The sequence below is a fragment of the Sturnira hondurensis genome, unplaced genomic scaffold (genome assembly GCF_014824575.4).
Source record: "Sturnira hondurensis isolate 20B ecotype Veracruz unplaced genomic scaffold, ASM1482457v3 Scaffold0009686, whole genome shotgun sequence".
In the NCBI taxonomy this organism is placed as follows: Eukaryota; Metazoa; Chordata; class Mammalia; order Chiroptera; family Phyllostomidae; genus Sturnira; species Sturnira hondurensis.
The window spans coordinates 700,857-725,010 of NW_028082317.1; the positions used below are offsets into that span (position 1 = coordinate 700,857).

A 24,154-nucleotide genomic window follows, 5' to 3' on the forward strand; every position below is an offset into this window, starting at 1 on the left:
TGCACACATAAACACACATTTTATCACAGGATTCTACATAAATATCCACATGATGTTGTCAGTTTCAAGCTCATCCTGAAACATACACAGTGCATGTCTGGTTGGAGAGACAGATGACTGGGGACAAATCATGCATTGAAGAGACAGATGACTGGGGACAAATCATGCATTGTAAAATCTTATCAAGGTCTTCATGTCTGTGATTAAATAAATGCAGGTTTTTAGACTTACAGAAAATCTGTATTTTTTCTCTACTCCAGCTGGTACTGAAAGACAAAGCATTTGAAGCATCTGAATTGATTTTTTTTTGCCCTAGGGAAAATGTGAATCAGGAAGTTTTCCAGAAGTATTCAAGTTCTGCCTGAGGTTGTACTTCTCTCCGAATCTCAGTAACCATACTCAATTCTCATGCTGTAAGGAGAGTGGCAGAGAAACTGAGTCAAGGCACCAAGGAGAGACCAGTCCAACACTTCTCAGGACACCAACATCCCCTGCACTCACCCCCCGGGGCCATTGTCCTTTCTACGTCTACTCTCAGTCGCCTTCACTTCACCAGAAAGGCTACACTGATTTTCGCCAAAACACCTAACTGAGCTTGAGTAACTGAAATAAGTAATTCATCACACAACATGAGAATCAAAGCTCAGACTCGGATGCAACAGAAGCCCGGAATGTCCCTGGGCAGAGCCGCACTGAGGTGGAAGCGTAACCTGGAGGAAAGACTGCCCAAGGTTCCAATTCTATGCGAACCAAACCTATGGTGTGAACTCATAATCTCTGCACTGACAATGATTACTTCGGTTATTTTCTCGTGGCTTCAGTGGGAAAAGGCCTTCTACGATAACAGTCAACAACACCCGCTGGTCCTTCTGCCGAGCTCACGAGGGCTGGTGCTTCTCGGATCTCCTGCGGCAGCCCACGTGGTCCTCACTCACAGCAGTGCTCTGGTGTTGGCCCTGCTTTGCTGATGAGCAAAGGGAGGCAGAGCGAGTTTGCTCGATTTTCTCGAATTACCAAGCCAGCAGGAGGAATGTCCCAATTTAAACTCTGTGCTTTCGGCTAAGAAGTGTACTGCTTTTAGCAGTTCACACATATTTATCATTGAATTTTCATGAAATTTGAAAGTCCTCCCAAATGCCATCCAGTGCAGCACTTGACTTTATAAGCCACACAGGCACCTTTTTGCTAACAGTGATTCATACATACGGATTTTGGCAATGTGGTTGTGTCTATAGGACAAAGAACAACATCGTATCTTCCCCTGTGCTGTGTCTATCCTGTACTCCCTGTGACATACAAAGAAAACTTTGGGGCCCATTGGGAAGGTGCGTATGGGAAGCATTGATAAGAGATATTTGTGTGTTATATCCAGGGAAGATGATGAGGAATGGCCACTGCATCACTCAAAGGACAAACTCAGGCTGGAGCAGATGTGAGCTGAGACAATGGGTGAAGATTCACCCAGGATCCAAGGATAGTGCTAGTGACAGAGCTCACGGGGGCATGGTCACTCCACTCTTAATCCAGAGGGAGGCTCTGAGAACACAGCAGTGTGGGACTACCCCATATAAGGGAGGAAGAGGTGAGCAGGTGGGGCTGGGAGCGAAAAGGAAATGTCACCAGTGGCCTTGGCTGGACATATATGGTTTGGTTTGACTGGTAAAGGATCACATCTAAGTGTGGAATATTGTTTTCTGTAGTCACAGGAGACAAATTCTCAAACACAGACATGCATACACAGAGAACTCTGATCAGGTCCCTCTGAAATACCAGTGGAGTCACCAAACACTGGAGAAGACTGTGGCCTTGCTCAACAAGCTTCATTAGTCTCCCAGAGCCATGCCTGCATTTACAAATGACATCACTACCACTGGCAGAGTAAAAGGATTGCTCACTAAATCCATGCCTGTTTAGTGTCTCAATATGGTTGTTCATAATTTATAATACAAAAGATAATTTTTATTTATAAGGAGAAATAATGTCAAAGGGAGAGAGACCACAAGACAGTAAGAGGAAGGGAGAGGTAGAGGGTGTGCTGGGGTGGATGGATCCTGCGGAGAAACAACAGCAGATGCGATCATTTTCAGTGAGTACCTGCCTGTGGTCCTGAGGTGGGACGTGTCTTCCCTTTGATGAAAAGCATGATTCCTGACATATTTTCTGATGTACAAGATCATGCAAGCCACCACTTATCCTAGACTTTTGGGGACAAATATATCTTGTTATTCAGAATTTTGGAGGATATTTGAAAGTTAATATGGTGTTTATATCCCCAGTGGGGTTGGACTGTATCTCTTCATCAAACATTTGAATACTATGAAGAAAAGATATGGATATTTTCAATAATATATTGAGATTACTGGGATATATGAGATATACTGATATATATGTATATATATATATGATATATACCTCATATATCATATGTCTCATATATCAAATATATGATATATACCAAGATTTAAAATATTCAACATTCAGGTTTATATTTTACTTCAGATGCATTCAGGTTGTGTTACTTTTTAAAATCAGCATGTGAGTTATAAATGCATGTTTGTTTTCCACAACATTTTAAATTTGGGAACTACAAATATTCAATTGAAGAAATACTAAATTGCTTTAAATTCATAGTGATTCACTAGTAATAACCCTAAAAATGTGTTATTTTATCTAATTGGCTGGGAAAGCAAGATTCAGAGGATTTTGCTCTCTCCTGGTACAGGGGTGAGTTTCCATTTTCCTAACTGAAAGATAAACATACTGCTTGACCGTCTTGTTTCAAGTGAGTTTATTTTCTTTGCCAGCAAAAAATGGATTTTACTTGACAGTTACCCAACTCCACTTTTAAATGCTGAGACCACAACCCAGAATTTCAAAGAACATGTTAGCAATCTTTTCCTCTCAATTCCTCTACACCTATTCCACTTTGTTGCCTTCATCATCTAGGGGACTCTATCTGATATGACAGAAAAACAATGTTTATTAAAGATTTCCAAGCTATGGGCTTTCATAGCTAAATTGGTATTTTCCAAATGTTAATCCACCCTGAGTGTAACAGGTGGGATTGAAGAGGCACTTAGACAAGAAGCTGTGTGGTGAGGATGGGGGCACAATGGTCCCCCGGTCAGGGGAAGGAGGTAATGACCAAACATTCAGCACTTGGTGTTGTATTTAAGGAGCAAAGATACGAGAATATTTGGGGATCATGGTATCCTTTGCATCAGTTGCTGGGAAAATGGATACAATCAAATTGGAATTTCAAGACCAGAAACAGAACTCTAAAATTAGTGTAATGACCTAGGGATGCTAACAAAAGGTATATTTTCATTTGTTTTTCCCAAATTGTGATTGTACAGACAAGAACTTTAAAGTTTATATGTCAGAAGAGAGTGTGAATTTCTAAACCACAAGGCTGACGCAGACGCTGCACCCTCTGCTTAGTCATAGGTGAGGATTCAGCCCGACAAGGGAGATGAGCCCTAGCACAGAGTCTGGTTTATGGTACGTGCTCCATAAGTGGTATGTATTATGACTGTGCTTATTATTTAAATAATTTCTAATAGTCAGCTAGACATAGGTTATAATACCTCCTGTTTAGAACCTTTGTCTTGGGAGCACCTGCAAGTTTTGCTTGCCTAAATGTGTGGATAATTCAATATTATATTATGTCATAAAATCATGAAGAATCATCCTCAAATGAAGTTTAAGTTTACTCTTACCTTTTTAAAAAAATTATGTGAGACTTCCTCAGGTTAAGTTCAATGTGAGTAATAAACCCTTAGTAAAAAAAAAATGAACTTTCGCTGAGAGTTCATCGCTGCAGCATACTGTGACAGGTGTACTCCCGGGCGGCAGTCACATGCTCAAATACTTAGTGAGTCAGAGTTTCCTTTCACTAACACACAAGGTTAGGAACAGGTCACATGCTCTGAGTCAAACGATTGCTAGGTTTCGGCTTATAATTCAAAATCTGACCTTTGTTGAAAATGTTATTATGCAATACCACACTCATTTCCATCATTAATCAATGTGAAGGGAGATTAGGAATAACTTCTTTGGATTCTGAAGCCCAACTGTTCTGGGACTAAACCCATAAAAGCTGTTTAAAGGAGGTTCAAGATAAGAAATTTATTACTATTTCCAGCTTTCATTGAAGCTTAATTCCCACAAACATAAACTATATTTATTCCCCAGATGTAATATTAGCATTTCATACAAAAGGTTGAAATAGACTTGAAAAACAAACAGCCATGAAAAGCAAAAGTAAATCACAGAAAGAATCATAAATAAAACAGAAGCCTTCAGAGATGAGCTTTTTGTTTTCTTTGCTCCTGACTGACTTTGTGGAGAGTGCACCATCTAGTGGAAATTCATAATTAATGCAATCTTATTGCCACTACTCAAAATGTTAGAGACCTAGAGACTTTTTTCCTCTTATTGTTTTAACAATCTGTAGAGGAAGATTCTATGCAAAGTGTTATAAATATTGCTTTCATGCTGTTAAGCTATAGAAGCTGATGTCTGCACCTGCACAATTTACATCCTACAGTTGAGCAACAGTACTTTTCTGCCTGTTCTAGATACTGTCCCAATTTTCAAACGGAATAGTATGTTTAGGTGCCATAGCTCTGAAGTAAAGCTCCATGAACTGTCACATCATACTTTGAAAACTTTTAGTTCTAAATACAGACCCAAAGCTACAAAACACTATTCCAGCTTTAATGATAAGGCATTAATGACAACAACGTCTTCTTCTCTCTGGAGTTCCAATAACGTAAGAACATGTGCTAAATATTGAGTATCTTCAGTTCACAGTTACCGTGGAATGTTTGTTTTATATAGGTAATGAGTTGTGTTTAATAAAGAAGGGAAAGGTGCACCTGCAAAGGACAGGCTTTCCATTTTTGCAGTGTTTAAGGCACAGCATGCACTGGCAACGTTTCATGACAAGCCGCACTGCGGAAAGAGGGCTGAATAAGCAAAGGGAGGTTCACCTGGCAATGTAGGTGCTGGTTGTTTCAATTTAATATGGATTTCAACATATTTTTTTAAAAATAAGATAAGCATATGTGATAATAATGACATTTATAACTGTGTTTATATACAGATATGTAGGCACACAGCATACACGTGTGTGTAGTGACATCCTTCACCCATGTGTATGAATTCTAAGGAGAAGACTCAGAAGGATCATCAATTTGTGAAAGATTGGAGAGCTAGCAAGTTTATACTTATGCCGCTGATTGTAAACAAGACAAATAATTCCCCAAATTTTGGCACTTCCTGTGCATAATCACTAAACGGAAGGTTAGACCCCAACTCCAACTCCTCAACCTCCTCAGAGGTGCTGAGTCGTGGGAAGACCCACCAACGCTGTAGCTGTGAGAAGACCCGTGTAACAAATCACAAAACATCTCGTGATATATAATGTATTATAATTTGAAAAACAGCTTATTTTATTATAAAGAATATTTTGTCTGTGGAATTCTCATTGCACAAATGTTCCAACTGATACTTTTATGAATCCAGAGGGGCAGTGTATATTTTTTTATTGAAGAATGTTGTTTTGTGCCCATTAGACATTTATAAAACATTTTAATAAAATAACTTCTTTGTTCCAGGGAATTGAATTATTCATTATTTTGCTGAGTTCTTTCCTGTTGGAGCTTCTCACAAAGCAACCCCTGACTGTTTGACTTTCTAAATAGCCTAAGTAATTCCAAACCCTCTTTTCAAAGAGAAATGGATGTTAGAACTAGAGCTCAGTAAAGAAATGCTTATTTTCTCCTACACATTCACGCACTTCAAAAAATGGTCCAAACCACAGACCAAGAAGTTAAATTGTTTCTTTGAATGGCAGATTAGATTACTGCCTGTTTTTCTTCACTGCCGTACGTCCATACTGCTAAGCACACCGTGGATGTGCACAGACATAACCAGACAGTTGCACCCTCTGAACTGGTGACTGCCATAAGCTTTGAAATTTTGCTCATAGGAAAGATTATTAACACAGTAATCCAAGACTTTTCTTCCTCACAGCTTACCCTGAAAAGCTAACCCACGGTTCCCAATCTGATGCTTTTCCTCCCAGGGACCTATCTCATTAGAGACAGCGTAGAAATATAAACAGTTAATTGCAGGTAATGTTTATTTTCAGTACAGCTAGGGTATAATATATTCATTTCAGTACAAGCCTCTTTGTGGCCTGAGTTTGATTTCCTCTTTCATGAAGTTAGGGAATTGGATCAACGCATTTCTAATGCCCTACAAGCTTAGAATCTCTGTTTTTAAGGTCACTAAACTCTGGGATGTCATGCTTCAATTTCAGCATTTTCTTTTTCTTCTAAATTTCTGTTGTTTGGGGGACAGTATACCCCAAGAGAGTCTTTCACTTTAAATAAAACACAATTTTGACAAGGCTTTAACTTCTGACTATTTTTCTTCTATTCAAAATGAAAAATTATATGTATACTGCTGGATGTAGTATTTTCAGAGAGACTGGATGAGCATAATTAATAATGTCACAGCAAATTAGGATACAGACAATTCATTCTCTTCCCCGGCCCTGTGTCCCACCATCATTCAACCTCGCAGCCTTGGCTATGACAAGCGTAGTCCTACAGCTTTTCCGTCCAGTTCTAGGAGCTCAGCCCCCTTTCAACTCCATTGCCCTGGAATATGCCTCTCTCTCCAGCTTCACTTGCAGTTCCACTTTACTGTGTAGTCAACTTCTCCACTTTCCAGTCTCAAAGCCAGCATGACAGGTCCTCAGACGCTGCTCCTCCACCCGAACATCCTTTAAGTTTTCTCACAAAACTTTTCATAAAATTATGAAAACTCACAGCATTCTTCTCGAACAGAAGTCTAATACATTATAAATCAGGTGGGGACACATAGCTGAAATTAATCCCCAACTCTTTCTGAGTCTAGCTCTTCTGAGCCCAGCATCAATTCACCAGTGAGTGTGGATGAGAGCATCAAGCTCCCTCTGCCTCCCTTCTGAGTGGGTTTATCTTCCTGACTGTGTCCTTCTCACCCCGATGCAAAGCGGGACCAATCCTTCTGGGGAGACACACTGGATCATGCAGTGGTGAAAACGCACACATTGCAAGACGTTCCTCAGCTCCCTGTCTTTAGGATCACCTCAGTTCCATCACCATCCTATGACCATAGCGTCCTCATTTTAACAAACTTTTTCTGCCTCCATGTTTATGTGTTGCTCATCTTATACCAATATGTAACCTCATCTGTTATTAATGAATAATAAATAATTGCCCAAATAATATTCCTCATTTTTCGAAAGACTACCAAAAATTCGGAATGCATAACTAATGCGATTTTTAAAATACCAAAAAGAAATATAAAAGTTATACATGCACACACTTTTTATTCTTATCAAAAACTAGGACAGAAGAAACACAAGTTAATATATATATACCCAAGACTTCACCTAAACATACAATAAATAGCTATACCCTGTTATACAGATAGTTCTAACCTAACAATATCCAACTAATCTCTTTTAGTCACATTTATGCTCTGAAAAATAAAAAGAAAATTTAAGATTGATAAATTGCTATCAAAGTTTGATGCTAGAAGAAGATAGAAAATACATAATCACTTACCGGTGTGCACATAAATTATTAAGGTGAAGTCCATATTTTTCCTCAGCAGATAACCCATCCATCAACAAGTGGAAAATGAGAAAATTGCTTTGACCAAGAGGTTGTGAAACAAGTCTGGATTTCTCTAGCATATACGTATAAATTCTGGCTGGTTAAGAAAATAAAAGTGATTCTGTTAAATGGTATTATTAGTTTCATGTCCACACATTTATATATATTAATTAATTGCAGAGATAATAATGCAGCATCTTTTCTAAACAACATTAATAGACTTTTTTAGAGCAATTTTGTGCCAAAAAATTAAGCAGAAAATAATGAGAGTTCTAATATACCTCCTCTCCTCTCTCTCCAACACACTGTTTCCCCTACTGTTAACACCTTGCATTAGTGTGGAACACTTACTGACAGATAAAACCAACACTGACACATCATAACCAAGCTCACACTTTACACCAGTGTTCACTCTTTCTGTTCATAGTATCATGGGTTTTGAGAAATTCATACTGTCATGCACCTACCATCACAGTATCATACAGAACAGGTTCTTTGTACAAAAAATCTCCAGCACTCCACCTATTCATCCTTTCCTCTCCCTTAATCTTTGGCAAGCTCTGATCTGTTTACTGGTACCATGATTGTACCTTCTCCAAAATGCTGCACAGTTGGAATCATACAGTGTGTGTCCTTTCAGACTGGCTTCTTTCACTTGCTAGTGTTTGGTGTTCTCAAGGTTTTAGGTTTTAGCCATCCTAATAGGCAGTATTTCACTGTTTTGTGGTTTTCTTTCTTTTTTTTTTATTGTTGTTCAATGGAGATGACTGTACTTCACTGTTGTTTCAATTATCATTTCCTAGATGACATATACTGTGGAGCATCTTTTCATAAGCTTAATTTCCATCTGTATTCCTTCTTTGCTGAGGCATCTGTTAAAATATTTTGTTTGTATTTTAAATTGGGTTGCTTGTTTTCTTTACCATTGAGTATTAAGAGTTCTTTGTACATTTTTGAGAAGAGTCTTTTTATCAGATATATCTTTCACAAATATTTCCTCCAAGCCTGTGCCTTATTGTTTCACTCTCTTCACACTGTCTTTTACAGAAAAGAAGTTTTCAATGTTAATGAAGTCCAGCTTATCAATTATTTCTTTCATCGATTTTGCTTTTAGTGTTGTCTCTAAAAAGTCATTGCCAAACCCAAGGTCACCAAGCACTTCTTCTTTATGACCTTTTTAAAGTTGTACAGCATTGCTTTTACATTTAGATTTATGATAGATATTGCACTATTTTTTGTGACATGTTGAGGTCTACCTTCATTTTCTTCTGCATGTCAGTGTCCTGTTGTTGTTGCATCGTTTATTGAACAGACTCTCCTTTTCCCATTGAACTGCCTTTGCCCTTGGTCAAAGGTAAGTCATCTATGTTTATGTGGCTCTATTTCTGTGCTCTCCACCCTGTTTCATCGATTTATGTGTCAGTTCTCTCAACAATACCACCCTGTGCTGATTACGGTGGCTGCACAGTAAATCCTTCTGTTGGGTGGCACCAGTGCGCCTTTAACTCTCCATATAAACCTTATGTCAATATTGAAAAATAACTTGCTGGGATTTGGGGGGGATTGTGTTGGATATATTGATCAAGTAAGGAAGAACCGAGAGCTTAACAATATTGAGCCTTCCTATCCATGAACATTAAATATCTCTCTATTTATTTTAAATCTTCTTTGATTTTCTCTCATCAAAATTTTGTAGTTTGCCTAAGAAAGATCTTGTACATATGTTGTTAGATTTGCACCTAAGTATTTCATTTTTTGGTGTTAATAGAAATATGTTGTATTTTAATTCCAACTGTTCATTGATGGTATTTAGGAAAGAAATTAAATTTTACTTATTAACTTTATGTCCTGAAATCTTGCTATAATCACTTACTAGTTCCAGGAGATTTTCTGTGTGTTTGTTTCCATTCTTTTGGATTTTTATAGAGATAATCACATAGAAAACACATTGTTTTCTTCAACATCACATTGATTTCTTTCTTTCGAATCTGTATACCTTTTATATGTTTTATTTTCTTATTGCATTAGCTAGAACTTCCACTAAAATGTTAAAATGAACTGGTGAGAGAAAATGTTTTTATCCTGTTTCTGACCCAACCTAGTAATTATGTGAACAAATATAATCTAAAATAAGACATGTCTTTGCTTCTAACAAAGGTAGCAATAGAAATTATAGAATTTTCTTGATTTATTCTCAAAACTTAAAAATAATTCTGGCTGGTGTGGCTCAGCGGACTGAGCACCAGCCTGCAAACCAAAGGGTAACTGATTCAGTTCCAAGTCAGGGCACATGCCTGGGTTACAGCCAGGTCCCCAACTGGGGGCATATGAGAAGCAACCACATATTGATGTTTTCCTCCCTCTCTCCCTCCCTTCCCCTCTCTCTAAAAATAAATAAATATTTTATAAAAGAAAGTACCAATCATACTGCTATGATATATACCAATATTTATGGATTATAAAGTACTTTATAGACACTAGCAAGTATTACTATCAAACAGACCAAAACATTATATGGCCTTGTGATTATCAATGACCAGGGACAGGGACAAACTCTCTCACAACTGGAAACACTGCAGGGGAGTGGTGGGGAACTACAACAAACATAAGTATGACTTGAATTTATGCATATATAATTTAATATATAGGATGCATGCTAGAAAACTTTCAAGGCCTATGCTGAAATTATAGAAAGTAGTTGAGTCATGATTTACAGTATAATGATAGGTAATGAAACAGATGTTTCAACAATAAAGTTTACACCTCTGTTAGGGGTGAGATTAGTAACACATCTGTGAAGTGATACACGCCCAGTGTGAACAGCAGCCATTCATCTTGCTGGTTCACTGTGGTCTCATGGGTCCAGCAGTAGGACAAATACCTAGTATTCATTATTCTGGTCCTCTGCCTTTAAGTACAACAAAAACAAATACGGAACCCACATTATAAATATGTGTTGAAATTTATCTCATAATAGCTGAAAATGACAAAAGTATGCTGTATAAGAATCACAACCATGATTTTGCCTCAGAGATAGAACTGGCAATTCAGAAGTTAGTGTTATCAGAATTTATGGCTATATGTTTGGAATGTAGAAAATCTTACTGATTCCTGAGGATTTTTTTCATTTAAATTTAGGTTCATTCTGATCATTATGAATAGTCATTAAATTATACATATTTGAATTTTGAATGCAACTGTGAATTACTGTAGTTTTCCACTTTGATGCAAGAATTAATGGTCAATAATTATTTTGGATCAAAAGTTAGCAGTTCTTAAGAAGACAAATTGATTTAATTATTCCCCACATTTGAACTATAAACAATACTTCGTGTAACAAGTCTGCTAATAACTATCCTAGAGTTCCGCCTCTAAAAGCAAAAATGTTAGGTGTCTCAACTTGGTTTTATACAGCGAATCCACTTAAATAAATTAAGCCACTATTATAGAGCTGTGTCTGTTATAAATAGTATACATGGTCAATTTAGCCAGATAGTATGATTATTGGTGTTTTTAAAAAATCTTAAAATGAATAAACATTATTAAGAAAAGTAATATTAGACACCTTTTAGAAATGTGTCATAAGTGTATAAAAAAGGCACTTTCAAACTACCCTTTTAATTCATGGCATTAAAGCCCAAAGGTGAGTTTAAAATTAGGATGAAGTAGTGTAGTCTCTTTTCCCTTTCTCCATAGGTATTTAGTCAAGTGATGGGTAACTTCAAGTTGTGGTCTGAATTATTAAATTTTATTTCATTTTTTGCCTTCCTAAGCAAATAATTTGCTAAATTTTTGATCTTAATATTAATATTATTAAGCTTAAAGTAATTAACTGATCAAGAGAATATTTATAAAAATCTATCTACACAGGAAATAAACTGCCACACTTGTTCCCTTCTGTTATTGTCTGTCATCAACTAAAGAAATATCAGCTGAGATTGGAAGTCTGAGCAGTGACCTTCTGACCATCATGCTGCTATACTCAGAGAAATGGTTGACCATATACCTACTTCTCCCAGCCAACTAAATTCAAAAACAGCCCTGGCTGGTGTGGCTCAGTGGATTGAGCATGGACCTGTGAACCAAAGTGTCACTGGTTCAATTCCCAATCAAGGCACATGCCTGAGTTGAGGGCCAGGTCTCCAGTAGTGGGCACATGAGAGGCAGCCACACATTGATGCTTCTCTCCCTCTCTTTCTCCCTCCCTTTCCCTCTGTTAAAAAATAAATAAATAAAATCTTTAAAATAAATAAATTCAAAAAAGAATAAGTACTAATCATCCTTGTTAGTGCAGCTCCAACAGTGAATAAAATTGCTGTGGATTAGCAGGGTTCTGATCAGTAGGATTTTTAAAAATATGTACCTTGAAGTAGCTTTAGAGGGAAGAAAACATAAAACAAACCAAAAATTCACATTTCTATTTGAGATCTTTTATGTCAAAAATAATCTTGACTAGATATATACTTGTGACTCTGCATCTTTTCAGTAATCTATGTAAAAATATGTTTCTCAAAAAGCTTTGGTAATATATATGTTTGCATAGTATGTATAACATAATATGTAGGAAAAGTACAGAGCTCCAATCTTTCTTCAATATGAAATAAAGTAGAGGATATGAACTTCCCTCTCCTTGAAGGAAAACAAATGGCTATTTTCATTGCCCTTTTGACTTCCAGAAATTTTCAGCCCCAACTCTCACCCTGCCCCACTCATCTAGCTGTAAAGTAAGACCTGTTCCCAGAAAGTCCCATCATGCCTTCCATTAGCAATCACCAAAAGTGCATTATTGATTAAGAATATAGCCAAATATTCTCTTTCACACTGAATGCATTTATTTTGACTTCATTATTAATGAACATTAATGCTAGGGGTGGAGTAAGTGAAAGGTCCCTCAACTAGGATTCCAAAGTATTGGAACTAGTCCTGAACGTGACATTGCCACCCTCTTAACTTCTGGTTGCCCATCAGTAAATGAGGATTAAAATACACGAAGGCCCCAGGCTTCCTGTGTACTCCAAAAGGGAGGAAGCACCACTTAAAGTCCCCATTGTGCTGCAGGCACTGTGCTGGGTGCTTTTCAAACACCATCTTCTTTAAATTCTGTTGCAATTCTTTTTCACATTTAAACCCAAGAGACTTATCTCCAAAACCCAGGTTGTTTGCACTAAAGATGCCATTCTTCAAGGGAGATGAGATCAATTAAAGTTCTCTGAAACTTTTAAAACACACTCCAATTGAAAGTATAATACTAAGGATAATTGATACCTATAATATTGAAGGCAAAGACTGTCTTCTGGTTTGTTTTTAAAATCAAGAGTTGAAAAGACAAGGTAAAAGCCTTAACATATTTGCCATCTTATTTATGTTAACTCTAAGGTTTAAGTTCCCCAAGTAGATACTATATATTTATTGGGAGACATTTCCAATTGTTAGTAAATTTTGGTTTCCAATTAAACATGTCTTTGGGGCACAGAAAAGATAAGAAGCCAACTATTCTTCCCATTTTACATGTGGACTCTGGGTCTTCTTCCCTTTGTAGACCTGTCGGCATATTTTCCTGTTTTGCCCATTCCAACGTGGTAAAGTGCTCTAAGAAAAAATTTAAAAGTCTTATTTTTAGCATATACAAATTCTAATTATGAAGAAATTAATAATTAGCTCTTTCTCCTTGGCTCTGATTTAGTAACTAATCCAGAGTTAATTATTGATAACCTTTTTTTTACCTATTTCACATTCTCAGTAACGTGTCCTTCATTGGCATGAATGAATTCATGATGGTTTTTCACAACTTCCTCCTTGAACTGGGTAATGACTGCTTCACTTTATTGTTCCCTTTACAATGCCATTCCTTAGAATCATTAACCCAACAAACACTTAATGTGTGCCTACTGTAAACCAGAGCAGACAAGATCTCTGCCATCAATGGACTTACATCCTAAAACCTCCTGGACAATAATACCCTGTATCACATTGTTTACTATGTTTACTCTCTGCTGACACCAGGAGACAACAAAAGCTATCAAGTCACTCCATTAAACATCAGAACATCTGATTAACAGTTAACCAGGTCCTTTGTATCCAGACTTAGAGAATAGGAAGCGGTAGGTCGCATCTTTAGAATAATCTAGTCCAGGTGTCCGGCCTCGGGCGAGACTACTTTCAGCAGGTTAGGTGCCAACTCTCTGATCCTGCCTGGAGGCATCCAGCATCAGGGTGAGAGAGCGCTTTGCCACCATGAGGAAGGAGGGCGGGAAGCTCTTGTGATTAAGTGAAGATGCTCCTCCTCTGAAACCTTCACCCGCTTTCGATCATACCCACAACGGATCTTTGTACGCGCGGGGCTTTCTGTGGCAGCAGACGTCTCAGCCACTTGTCATATTTCCCTGGAGTCTCTTCCTTCTCAGTGTGGACATGTTTAGTTTCTTCAAAGCTCACTCCAAACAGGTGGCATTTTGATTTCACTCCCTTGATAAACGTTCTCTAAATACATTCTTTATTTTCGTTCTTAAACACGGGAAACAGAGCCCTGAACTCCCAGTCTGACCCCTCCGGGCTTCCCCTGCCGCCTTGTGGGCGCTCTGCTTCCATTCCTGTAGTCCTGGCACTGGCTTTTATTGATTTGTTTGTTTACAGGCTAGTAGTTATTCTATTCTTAGAATTTCAAAAACTGTGAAAAACACCACAAAATCATTTTTTCCAGAATTTTAAAAGAACACAGAAACTACCCAACAAAGGTAGGTGATGGGAACTAAATGAAGGGGGTCTAATGAGAACAGAAGGATTAGAAAAACAGTGTGGAAAGGGGAGAGATGTGGAGAGTTGCCTGGGTTGCTGTTTTCCTAAGAGGAGAATAAATTCAGTTATGTGCCAGGCTCAAATTATACTGAATTTATGCTCATCGCTCCTTAACAATTCTGAGGGCATTTCAGAATCTTGAAGTGCCTCAGGTTCACCTTTATGAATATTTATCATCGCTGAGTCACAGTGTGCTGCCTGCAGAAACCTCATGAGAGGTGTTTGTGGACTTGATTATGCCAAAGCTCTGTGGGATTGAGTGCTAATAGACACTGCTGATTAACAGAACTGCTCACTGCAGTGTTTTCCTCTTCTTTTTTTACATGTGCATGCAATTATTTTCTAAATTAACATTCCTGAAAAAGAGGACATGTTAAATGCTATCCAGGAAAAATAGTAATGGATAAGATCTTCAGAGCCAGTTACAGTACCTTGGCCTTGGCAAAGGGAGTATCAAAAGGAAAGAAAAAAAAAGTCAGGCATGTGATGCCCCAGACAAGCAACTTCTCCTCCGTGCCAACTGTGCATAATCTCAAGTGGCCAGCTGTCCTTCGGTTGGACTAGAAGAGCACCTCTCACACTTCAGTTGTTCACACAAATCTCCTGTGATTCTTGTTGAAGCATAGCCTCAATCAGCAGGTCTGCAGTGGGGTCTAAGAGTATACATTCTAACAAACTCCAAATTTTGCCCATAGAGCTTACCATGAGTTACACCTGGATGACAGGGGGTTGAAACATGCAGCTTCAGGAACTTCTTACCCCCTTAACTGCCCTGGCTCTAACCACCACTCCCTGAAAGCTCAGGTGAAAATTATGATCACAATGTGTTCAGGCTGTGCCTTTACTTGGAGGGACAGTGTCACTGGGGTATCATAAAACCATGACATAAAGACATTTGTGCCTCAAGACATTTCTTCTCTGAGGTCTTCCTAAAACAGTAGATCTTAGACATGGATTAAAAACAAAAACAAAACTAGAACAAACAATACAACAAAAAAACTTTCCTATTGCAGAATTTAAGCATCTAATCTCAATATCTAAAATTATCTATTTTACCCTTTTTATGAATTTTTAACCAAATTTCACTTAGTAAAATTGAAATTGGTTAAAATTGATATCTTAAAATTGATTTTAAGATATACTTACTGTAAAATACAGTTTTTGTTTCTAAATTATAGTAAAAAAAACTTTTACTTCCTGAAGAGAAGACAGAGTAACTTGAAAACACCAAATAAAATTATCTTTCAAAAATCTCTGAAATTAACAGATGTTTGTGTGCTAACAGATTTTATAAACGTTTTTAGCCCTGGGCTGGTATGGCTCAGTGGATTGACCACTGGCCTGTGAACCAAAAGGTCACTGGTGTGATTCCCAGCCAGGGCATATATCTGGGTTGTGGCCAGGTCCCAGGTTGGGTCTGTGTGGGAGGCAACCAATTGATGCGTCTTCCACACATTGATGTTTTTTCATTCTTTCTCCCTCCCTCTTTCTAAAATAAATAAATAAAATCTTTAAAAAATTTTTAAATAAAATAAAAGTTTTTAAAATAGTTGATTCCTCTAAGTAGATTAGGCAATCCACCTACAATTGTATTTATATTCTTAATTTGCATGGATAATCTGTTTTTATTAGAAAGATATAAAATTCCAGATGGATCCTAAATTAGTTGAATTAAAAAGGGGATTTTCATAAAGTACACATTAAATATTTAAACCAAATAATTCTTATTTGGTTTAAATACAGTTCTCTTTGTGTTTAGTTGGGTGGTTATTTTGATATTTTATTTTAATTCAATCATTTTAAAAGTATAAACTCCATTTTGTTTTAAAATAGATTTCAATGTGTGTTGTATGAAGAAATTATATATTGCCCTGGCTGGTATAGCTCAGTGGATTGAGCACAAGCCTGCAAACCAAAGGATCGCAGTTCAATTCCCAGTCAGGACACATGCCTGGGTTGCAGGACAGTTCCCAGCAGAGGATGCACGAGAGGCAACCATACATTGGTATTTCTCTCTTTCTCTCCTCCCCTTCCCCTCTAAAGATAAGTAAATAAAGTTTTTTAAAAAAGAAATTTTATACTCAAGTTATAATTTTAATTATTTGAGTTCATTTCTGTTTAGCAAATATGATTTCATTCCAGGTCTTTTGGTCTGTCTCCTTATTATACAGTTTATAATCATTTTAAAAAGTTCACTTTGCATTTCAAAATATTTTTGATTCAAAATATTTTAGCATGCATAACCTGATATCTCAGATATGCCTGTGAGCATGCACATGCGTGTGCACATACAGACACACACAGAGGTACACACACCGCTCATTACTGCCATGCTTGGTGTTTCTCTGCCCTCTTCTGGCAGCAAGTGAGATCTTCCTGTGTGGATTTTGAACTTACCTCCAGCTAAGTGTTTTTTCCGTTCACAGAACTGTAGTTCAAAATACTTTATAAAGCAACTGGACAGATCATTAAGAGTTGTCTTTGCATGTCCAAAGGCTTCTAAAATGCACATGACCTATAGTAAAAGAGAACCATTTATTGAACTACTCAGTTTTGTTTTTTATGTAAAATTAGAGAACAATAGCAAAGATATGGGAAATAGTCCATTATCTAAGAGGTTCCCTGTGATTCGTGTAATACCATGGTGGATTTTGAGGTTGCTCTCCCCAACTGTAAACCGAAGTAGTGCCCCTTATCTGCGGCTTTGCTGCCCAAGGTTTCAGTTATCTGCAGTCAACCATGGTTCCAAATACTAAAGGACAACTCCAGAAATTAGCAATCATGAGTTTTAAATTGCTCACTCTTCTGAGTAACATGATGCAATCTTGCCTCACCTTGCTCCATTTCACCCAGAAAGTAAATCATCCCTTTGTCCAGCCTATCCCTTTGTCTGGCGTGTCCAGCTACGTGCCTCTTAGTCACTTACCAGCCATCTGATTACCAAATCCACTGTGCAGCCATTGAAGTGCTGGTTCCAGTAACCCTTAGTTTACTTAATGGTTCCATATTCACATAACTTTTATTATGACATATTGTTATGAGTGTTTTATTTTATTACCATTTTTGTTAATCTCTTACTATGCATAATTTGTAAATTTAACTTCATTATAGGTATGTATATATAGAAAATGTACACCGAGATAAAATGCTTGAATAGAAAATCATACATATGTATGTTGTTGTAGCTTTGGAAGGAAGAAATTAAAATTAATGTAAGTGATAGAACATCTTTTAAAAATAATAAACTCACTTAAACACTGGATTTTAACCTGCTTTTTTAACTCTTACTTTACATACTTTCAACCCTGAGCCAGTACATTAACCCTCCCTTCACCCCGTTCTCGCTCCCCGCCAACCATTCTCTCCCCCACAAACAAGAATAACAATTCTAGGTGAGGCTGTGTGCCCAGCGTTCCTATTCCCTTGTCTTCTCTTCCAGAAGTGAGGAGTCTGGGGCTTTAAGGTGCTGTTAGAAAAGCCCCTCAGATCAACCTGGCACCCGAAATTTTCTTGATGTGCTTCTTTGAACATTGATTATAGAATAAACACCATTTATTTCCATAATTTATTGTTTGTGTAATAATGATGATGACCAAGCAGCTCTCCAAGTTGCCTGAAAATCTGGGAACTCGAAGTTGTTTTTTTGTCTTTCAAGATGTGAGTAATGTTGAATGTATTTTCTGCATCAGCCACAAGACAGAGCACAGTAATATTGTTACTTATTCTTTAACTAGAAGCCAATCAACAAAACCAATAAGCAACCAAAACATAACCAAAGGCATTGAAGTTAAGAACAAACTGACAATAACCAGAGCAGAGAGGGAGGGGGTAATGGTGGGAGGAAGGATGAAGGGTTTACAGGAACAACTATGAAGAACATATGGACAAAAACAAGGCGGGGTGGAAACAGGGGAGGGAGGTAGGGATAGCTGGGGTGGTGGGGAGGGATGAGGGGAAAAGGCAGAAAACTGTACTTGAACAACAATAAAATTCAAAAGTATTTAATAAAAATATATATGAAATAAATATTTAAAATATTGATACTTATTGGTATATGGGGTGGCAGTTACTTATGATAATTCTGGTGATAATATTTTTGAGAACTTTAATCTAAATAAATACAAACTTTGCTCCTGTTTTAAAATTTTCTGATTACCGCTACATAAAGTCATTCAAGTCACCTGGAAGTAGTTTATATTTTAAAAGATTATGAAGCAACATTTTGATGTAAAGCATTAAGAGTTGTAATAATAGTGAAATATATTAGAACATCTGTTTTGGAAGTTTGATCTTTTGGAAGAAACAGATACTAAATCTTTACAAAACCTCTATGATTTAAGTCTTTTTATAATAAATTAATTTTAAAGATCAGTAAATTACAGTAGTTGTGACATAAGTGTTTTCTGAAAAACAATCATAAATAGTATTTATGAAAGTCTCATTTTTGCTTAATTTATAATAATTCAACATTAAATAAATATATAGTAAAATAAATAATATAGTTTATCACACGTTAAACTTTTATATTACATTAAACAACTGTTTTAAAATTCATTTAAAAACTGGAATAAATTTTAAAAAATATTTGGGCTTCTATTTTTTGGTGTTATATCTCATAATAAACTGGATTTTTATTATAACAGAAAAAGTACACAAAAGATAATTAATGACGTGCCCAAATAGGAAGTGTAGGGTAATGGTTCAATATCTTTGCTTGGAGTGAGAAATAGCTGCCCTCACATTTCAGTCTGCTAATGACAAATCCTGTCACATGGAGCAAATGTTTTGAATTTCCTGAACCTTATTATTCTTTATTCTAATGCAGGAACAGCTCCTTCGGTGGTTATAAGTGTCAAGTGTATAAAGCCCTCAGATTGGTGCCTGGCTAATACTAAGCATTCAACAAATAACAAAGATTAATTTTATTTCTATTAACAATAACAGAAACATACATATAATGTTATATATAAAACATGTGAATTTATGTATATAAAGTTATATATATAAAGTTATTCATATATACATGTATATGTGGGACATATGCGTGGACATATGTCTCTTTTAATTTTTACAGCTAGTCTGTCTATTTTACAAAAAAGAAAATTGAGAAGTAAGTTTTCCAAAGTTCTGGTTTTGCAAATAGTGGAACTGGGATCTCAATCCAAATAATCTCGCTGTGGAATTAATGTGTTTAAGCACTGCATCATAAGGCTATTATTGCTAGAATAACAATAAATAGTACATATAAGGCATAAAACTAAAACCATTAAACAAAATATAAATACTCACGTGACATTTTTCACTATGCAATTCAGGTTCATCATTCAAGATTAACTTGAAATAACCGGTGGTTTTTAATCTTTACTTATTAGCAACTTGGCCAGTAGGTGGCACCAAACAAGTATGTTAAGAGAAATACCAAGAAAATGCCAATAAAAGATAGTCCACCATTCAACTTGACTTTGAAACAAAATGAGAATGTTGTACAGTAATAAAAATTTAAATTAAAAAATGTTGGCAAAGGTAAGTAAGTATAAATTTCCTTAGTACTTACTGATTCAGATTTTATTGGCATGATTTTTTTCCCTGTTTACATTGTATAGTATTTTTTTGCTATGAAATGTTAATAATTATTCCACTAAAAGTTATATGCTATTATCATGGTAGTAGTTAACCTACCATGAATTTTCTAAAAGCAAAAACCTTTGGCCCCCTCACTACAAAATAATGCCTTGAACAATTTGACCATATCATTCTGCCTTGTGAAAGCAGTTGCTCAATAAATGTTTAAATGATTTAAATGAAACTGAATGTTTCTTAAAGTTGGAACTCAGTTGTTCCAGAATTACTAAAAAGTCTCAGGCAGTCCCCCACCAAAAACAAAGATGACTCATGTTCCAATAAACCTGCCATGGAAAATCCCCCGCTTCCACAGAGTGAAGTTCAACTACAGGGATTGTAAATGACAGCCTTCTAACCTGAAATTATCTGTTTTGAAGTCATACAGGGAAACAAAAGCACAAACAATGGTGATAGGACTCAAATCCCCCTACCCCCACTGTGCTAAGGTATACTCAGGAGCCCACTGCACAGAGGCAAAATGTAAATCTATGCAGACTTTTAACATGAGGCAATTGACGTGTAAGGCTAAAATTCAGAAATATCACAGCTGCATGTCCCTAAAGTATATGTGTATTACGTACATAAAATTACTGAAATCATCTCTGGAGCTCAGAGTTCTCCCTCACCTTCCAGATACCAACTAAATCTCTTTCTCCTCCTCTCTGCACCCCCTTCATGGAGAGTACTGTTTACTATGACTGCATGAAACTTATGAATGTCCAACTTCCTCCCACACACCTTCATTTCCTCTTTCTCCTGCACACTCTATCTTATGAGTTTTATTTATACATCTTTAATTATGGCTTCAATGGAAATGACAAGGAAAATATTCTTTACTCCTCAGCCTCCACACGATTCTCAGCTGAAGACCTGTTCAATGTGTCCTTCTTTGTATGTCCCTACCACTCCTTCGCTATTTATTCTTTGTTAACTTCTAATAAGAATAACCTTCATCCAAGATGGGGGTCTTCCTCACACAACCAAAAGACAGATAATAACCATCTTAAAAACAAAAAGCAACCAGAACTGCCAGAAAATCAAACTGCATGGAAGTCTGACAACCAAAGAGTTAAAGAAACATTCATCCATACCGGTAAAAGGGACAGGGGTGGGCAGCCATGGTGGACACGCAACAAGGCAGTGGACACTGCGAGTGAGGCTGGGGCTGACTGACCAGGCAGTCCCACATTTGTGTACACAAATCAATCCACCTGGGAATCAGCATCTGAAAGGGCAGAATCCACTTGCGGGAAGGGAGGGAAGTGATGGAAAGTGGGGCGAGAGCTGAACAAGCAGTATTGTTCCCTCTCTGACAATTCCCCCAAAGACAGTGCCCCAACAGTGAAGAGGGTTGCCCCTCCCTGTTGAATGCCTAAGGCTCTGCCTCTCAAATATAACATATGTGCTGAGACAAAGAAATATGGCCCAAATGAAAGAAAAGGTAAAAGTTCCAAAAAAAGAACTAAGTGATGAAGAGATAGCCAAACTATCAGATGAAGAGTTCAAAACACTGGTAATCAGGGTGCTCACAGAATGTATTGAGTTCAGTCACAAAATGAAAGAAGAAATGAACCCTAAGATGAAGAGTACAAAGTGAAATAAAGGAAAATATGCAGGGAACCAACAGCGACAGAAAGGAAACTGGGATTCAAATCAATGGTTCGGAGCAGATGGAAGACATAAACATTCAACCAGAACAGAACAAAGAAACAAGAATTCAAAAAAATGAGGAAAGGCTTCAGAACCTCTGGGACAACTTTAAATATTCCAACATCCGAATCATAGGGGTACCAGCAGAAGAAGAGGAAGAACAACAAATTGAAAACTTATTTGAAAACATAATGAAGGATAACCCCCAATGTGGCAAAAACCAAACCAAAACAAAACAAAAACCAGATTTCCAGGATATCTAGGAAACTCACAGAGTCCCAAAGAAATTGGATTCAAGAAGAAATACACCAAGACATATCACAATTAAGTTATCCAAGATGAAAGATAAGGAGAGAATCTTAAAGGCAGCAAAAGAAAAGGAGACAGTTACTTACAAAGGAGTTCCCATGAGATTATCAGCTGATTTCTCAAAAGAAACATTATAGGCAAGAAGGGGGTGGAAAGAAATATTCAAAGTCATAAAAGGCAAGGACCTATATCCATGGTTACTCTATACAGCAAAGCTATCATTTAGAATACAAGGGCAGATAAAGTGCTTCCCAGATAAGGCCAAGTTAAAGGAGTTCATCATCACCAAGCCTTTATTATATGAAATGATAAAGGGATTTATCTAAGAAAAAGAAGAAGATCAAGAATATGAACAGTAAAATGACAATGAACTCACAATTATCACCAACCAAAACTAAAAAAAAAACTAAAACAAACTAAGCAAACAACTAGAACAGGAACAGATTCACAGAAATGGAGATCACGTGGAGGGTAATCAGCGGGGACGGTGACAGTGGAGAAAGGGAGAAAAGGTACAGAGAATGACTGGCATAAATAGTAGGTACAAAGTAGATAGGTGGAGGTTAAGCATAGTATAGGAAATGTAAAAGCCAAAGAACTTACATGTATGACTCATGGACATAAACTAAGGTGGGGGAATGTGGGTGGGACGGGGCTGCAGGGAAGAGGGGGATAAGGGGGGGGGGGCTGGGACAACTGTAAAAACATAATCAAGAAAATATATTTTAAAAATAAAAAATGGAGAATCAGGGGAAGATGGCGGTGGAGTAGGACAAAGGATTTCGCTTCCCTTCATGTGCCGGAGAAAAACCAGGCTGCTCTGCAGAGGAGCACAGCGAACACCCAACAGGGACCCAGCATATGGGACGGCAGGACCCCAGAAAGTATAGCGGACACTGAATGACCAGAGGTTGAGGAGAGGAGAGGGACCTCAGATCAACACAGTATGAGGGAACAGCGCAGAGGCTGCAGGCCCTTCGCCGGGCAGCACCAGAGCCCTGGCAGGGCCGCCCTGAGCTCTGAGAGCAGAGGGAGGGCAACAAGGACAACCCTTGAGAGAACTAGTCACCAGCATCCTCTCTAACCAGCAGGGTGCAGATTGGAAAACACCAGGAGAGATCGGTCTGCCTGTAGTGGCAGAGAGAGGAGTGGGCATTGGGAAGCAAACCGGAGAGCTCTGATAACCCGTGGAGTCAGGCTGTGGTTGCCAGTATGGGGAACTGAGGGGCCTCGGCATTCCCAGTAGCCTGAGCCAGTGCTCCCACAGCCTCGGGGAACTGCGCTACTGACAGGGGCCCTGGGGGAGCGCCAATTGCCAGATCCATCCCTACCCAGTGGGTGCAGACTGAGAAGCACTGGGAGTCCAGTGTTGTTACCAGCTTGGAGGTCTGGGAGTCCCCTGCATTCCCAGTGGCACACATCCCCATAGCAGGGGACTCCAGTGGGGGCTCACACAGCCTTGGGGAGCTGCAGGCTGCTGGCAGGGCCGGTGGAAGAGCGCCAGTCGCCAGCTCCATCCCTACCCAGCTGGGCTCGAACTGAGAAGCACTCGGAGTCAGGCTGTGGCTGCCGGCTTGGAAGAATTGTCAGTTGCCCAGTGTGTGCAGCCACAGCACTGGGAAAGGTCCAAACCAAAGCCTGCGAGACCAGGAAAGCCTGGCTGGGAGTGCGTGCCCTCACGCCAGGCCAGAGCTGGGAAGCCTGGGGAAAAACCTGCTCTCAGCGGGGCACGGGAGAGCGGTGCCATTCTGGATCTTGGGAGGGCACTGGCGAGACCAGCTAAGTTCACCGAGATGAGAGAAAGGCCACACTAATAGCCCCTCAGGCTGCTGCAGCTAGTGTGACCAGAAGAAAAGGTTTGACCAGCTGGAAACCAACAAGAGGAGCAGGTGGAAGTGGAGAACACCAAGATACCTGCAGGAGACTGCACCACTGAATCTCACAGGCATCTTACCACAGAAGTTTACACCATAAACCCAGGAACCCAGAACAGATCACTTTAAGAAGCTGAAGACAAAAAGAAGAGCAACACAAACAATGGGAAGACAAGGAAACAATCCCCAAATGAAAGAAAAGGAGGAAGTCTCAGAAAGAACGTTAGA

General features: G+C 38.1%; 1 protein-coding gene across 1 annotated transcript in view; it reads right to left on the reverse strand.

The window, feature by feature from the left end:
* The window catches only part of LOC118994671 (unconventional myosin-XVI-like), a 298,709-nt gene extending 281,726 nt beyond the window's left edge, over positions 1–16,983 (reverse strand). The window contains exons 1-2 of the mRNA XM_037057347.1: positions 16,869–16,983; positions 7,626–7,773 (exon numbers count right to left, since the gene is read on the reverse strand). Of these exons, the coding sequence (XP_036913242.1) occupies positions 7,626–7,773; positions 16,869–16,983 (263 nt within the window). The remainder of the gene's footprint in view (positions 1–7,625; positions 7,774–16,868) is intronic.
* Between the last annotated feature and the right edge of the window lie 7,171 nt (positions 16,984–24,154).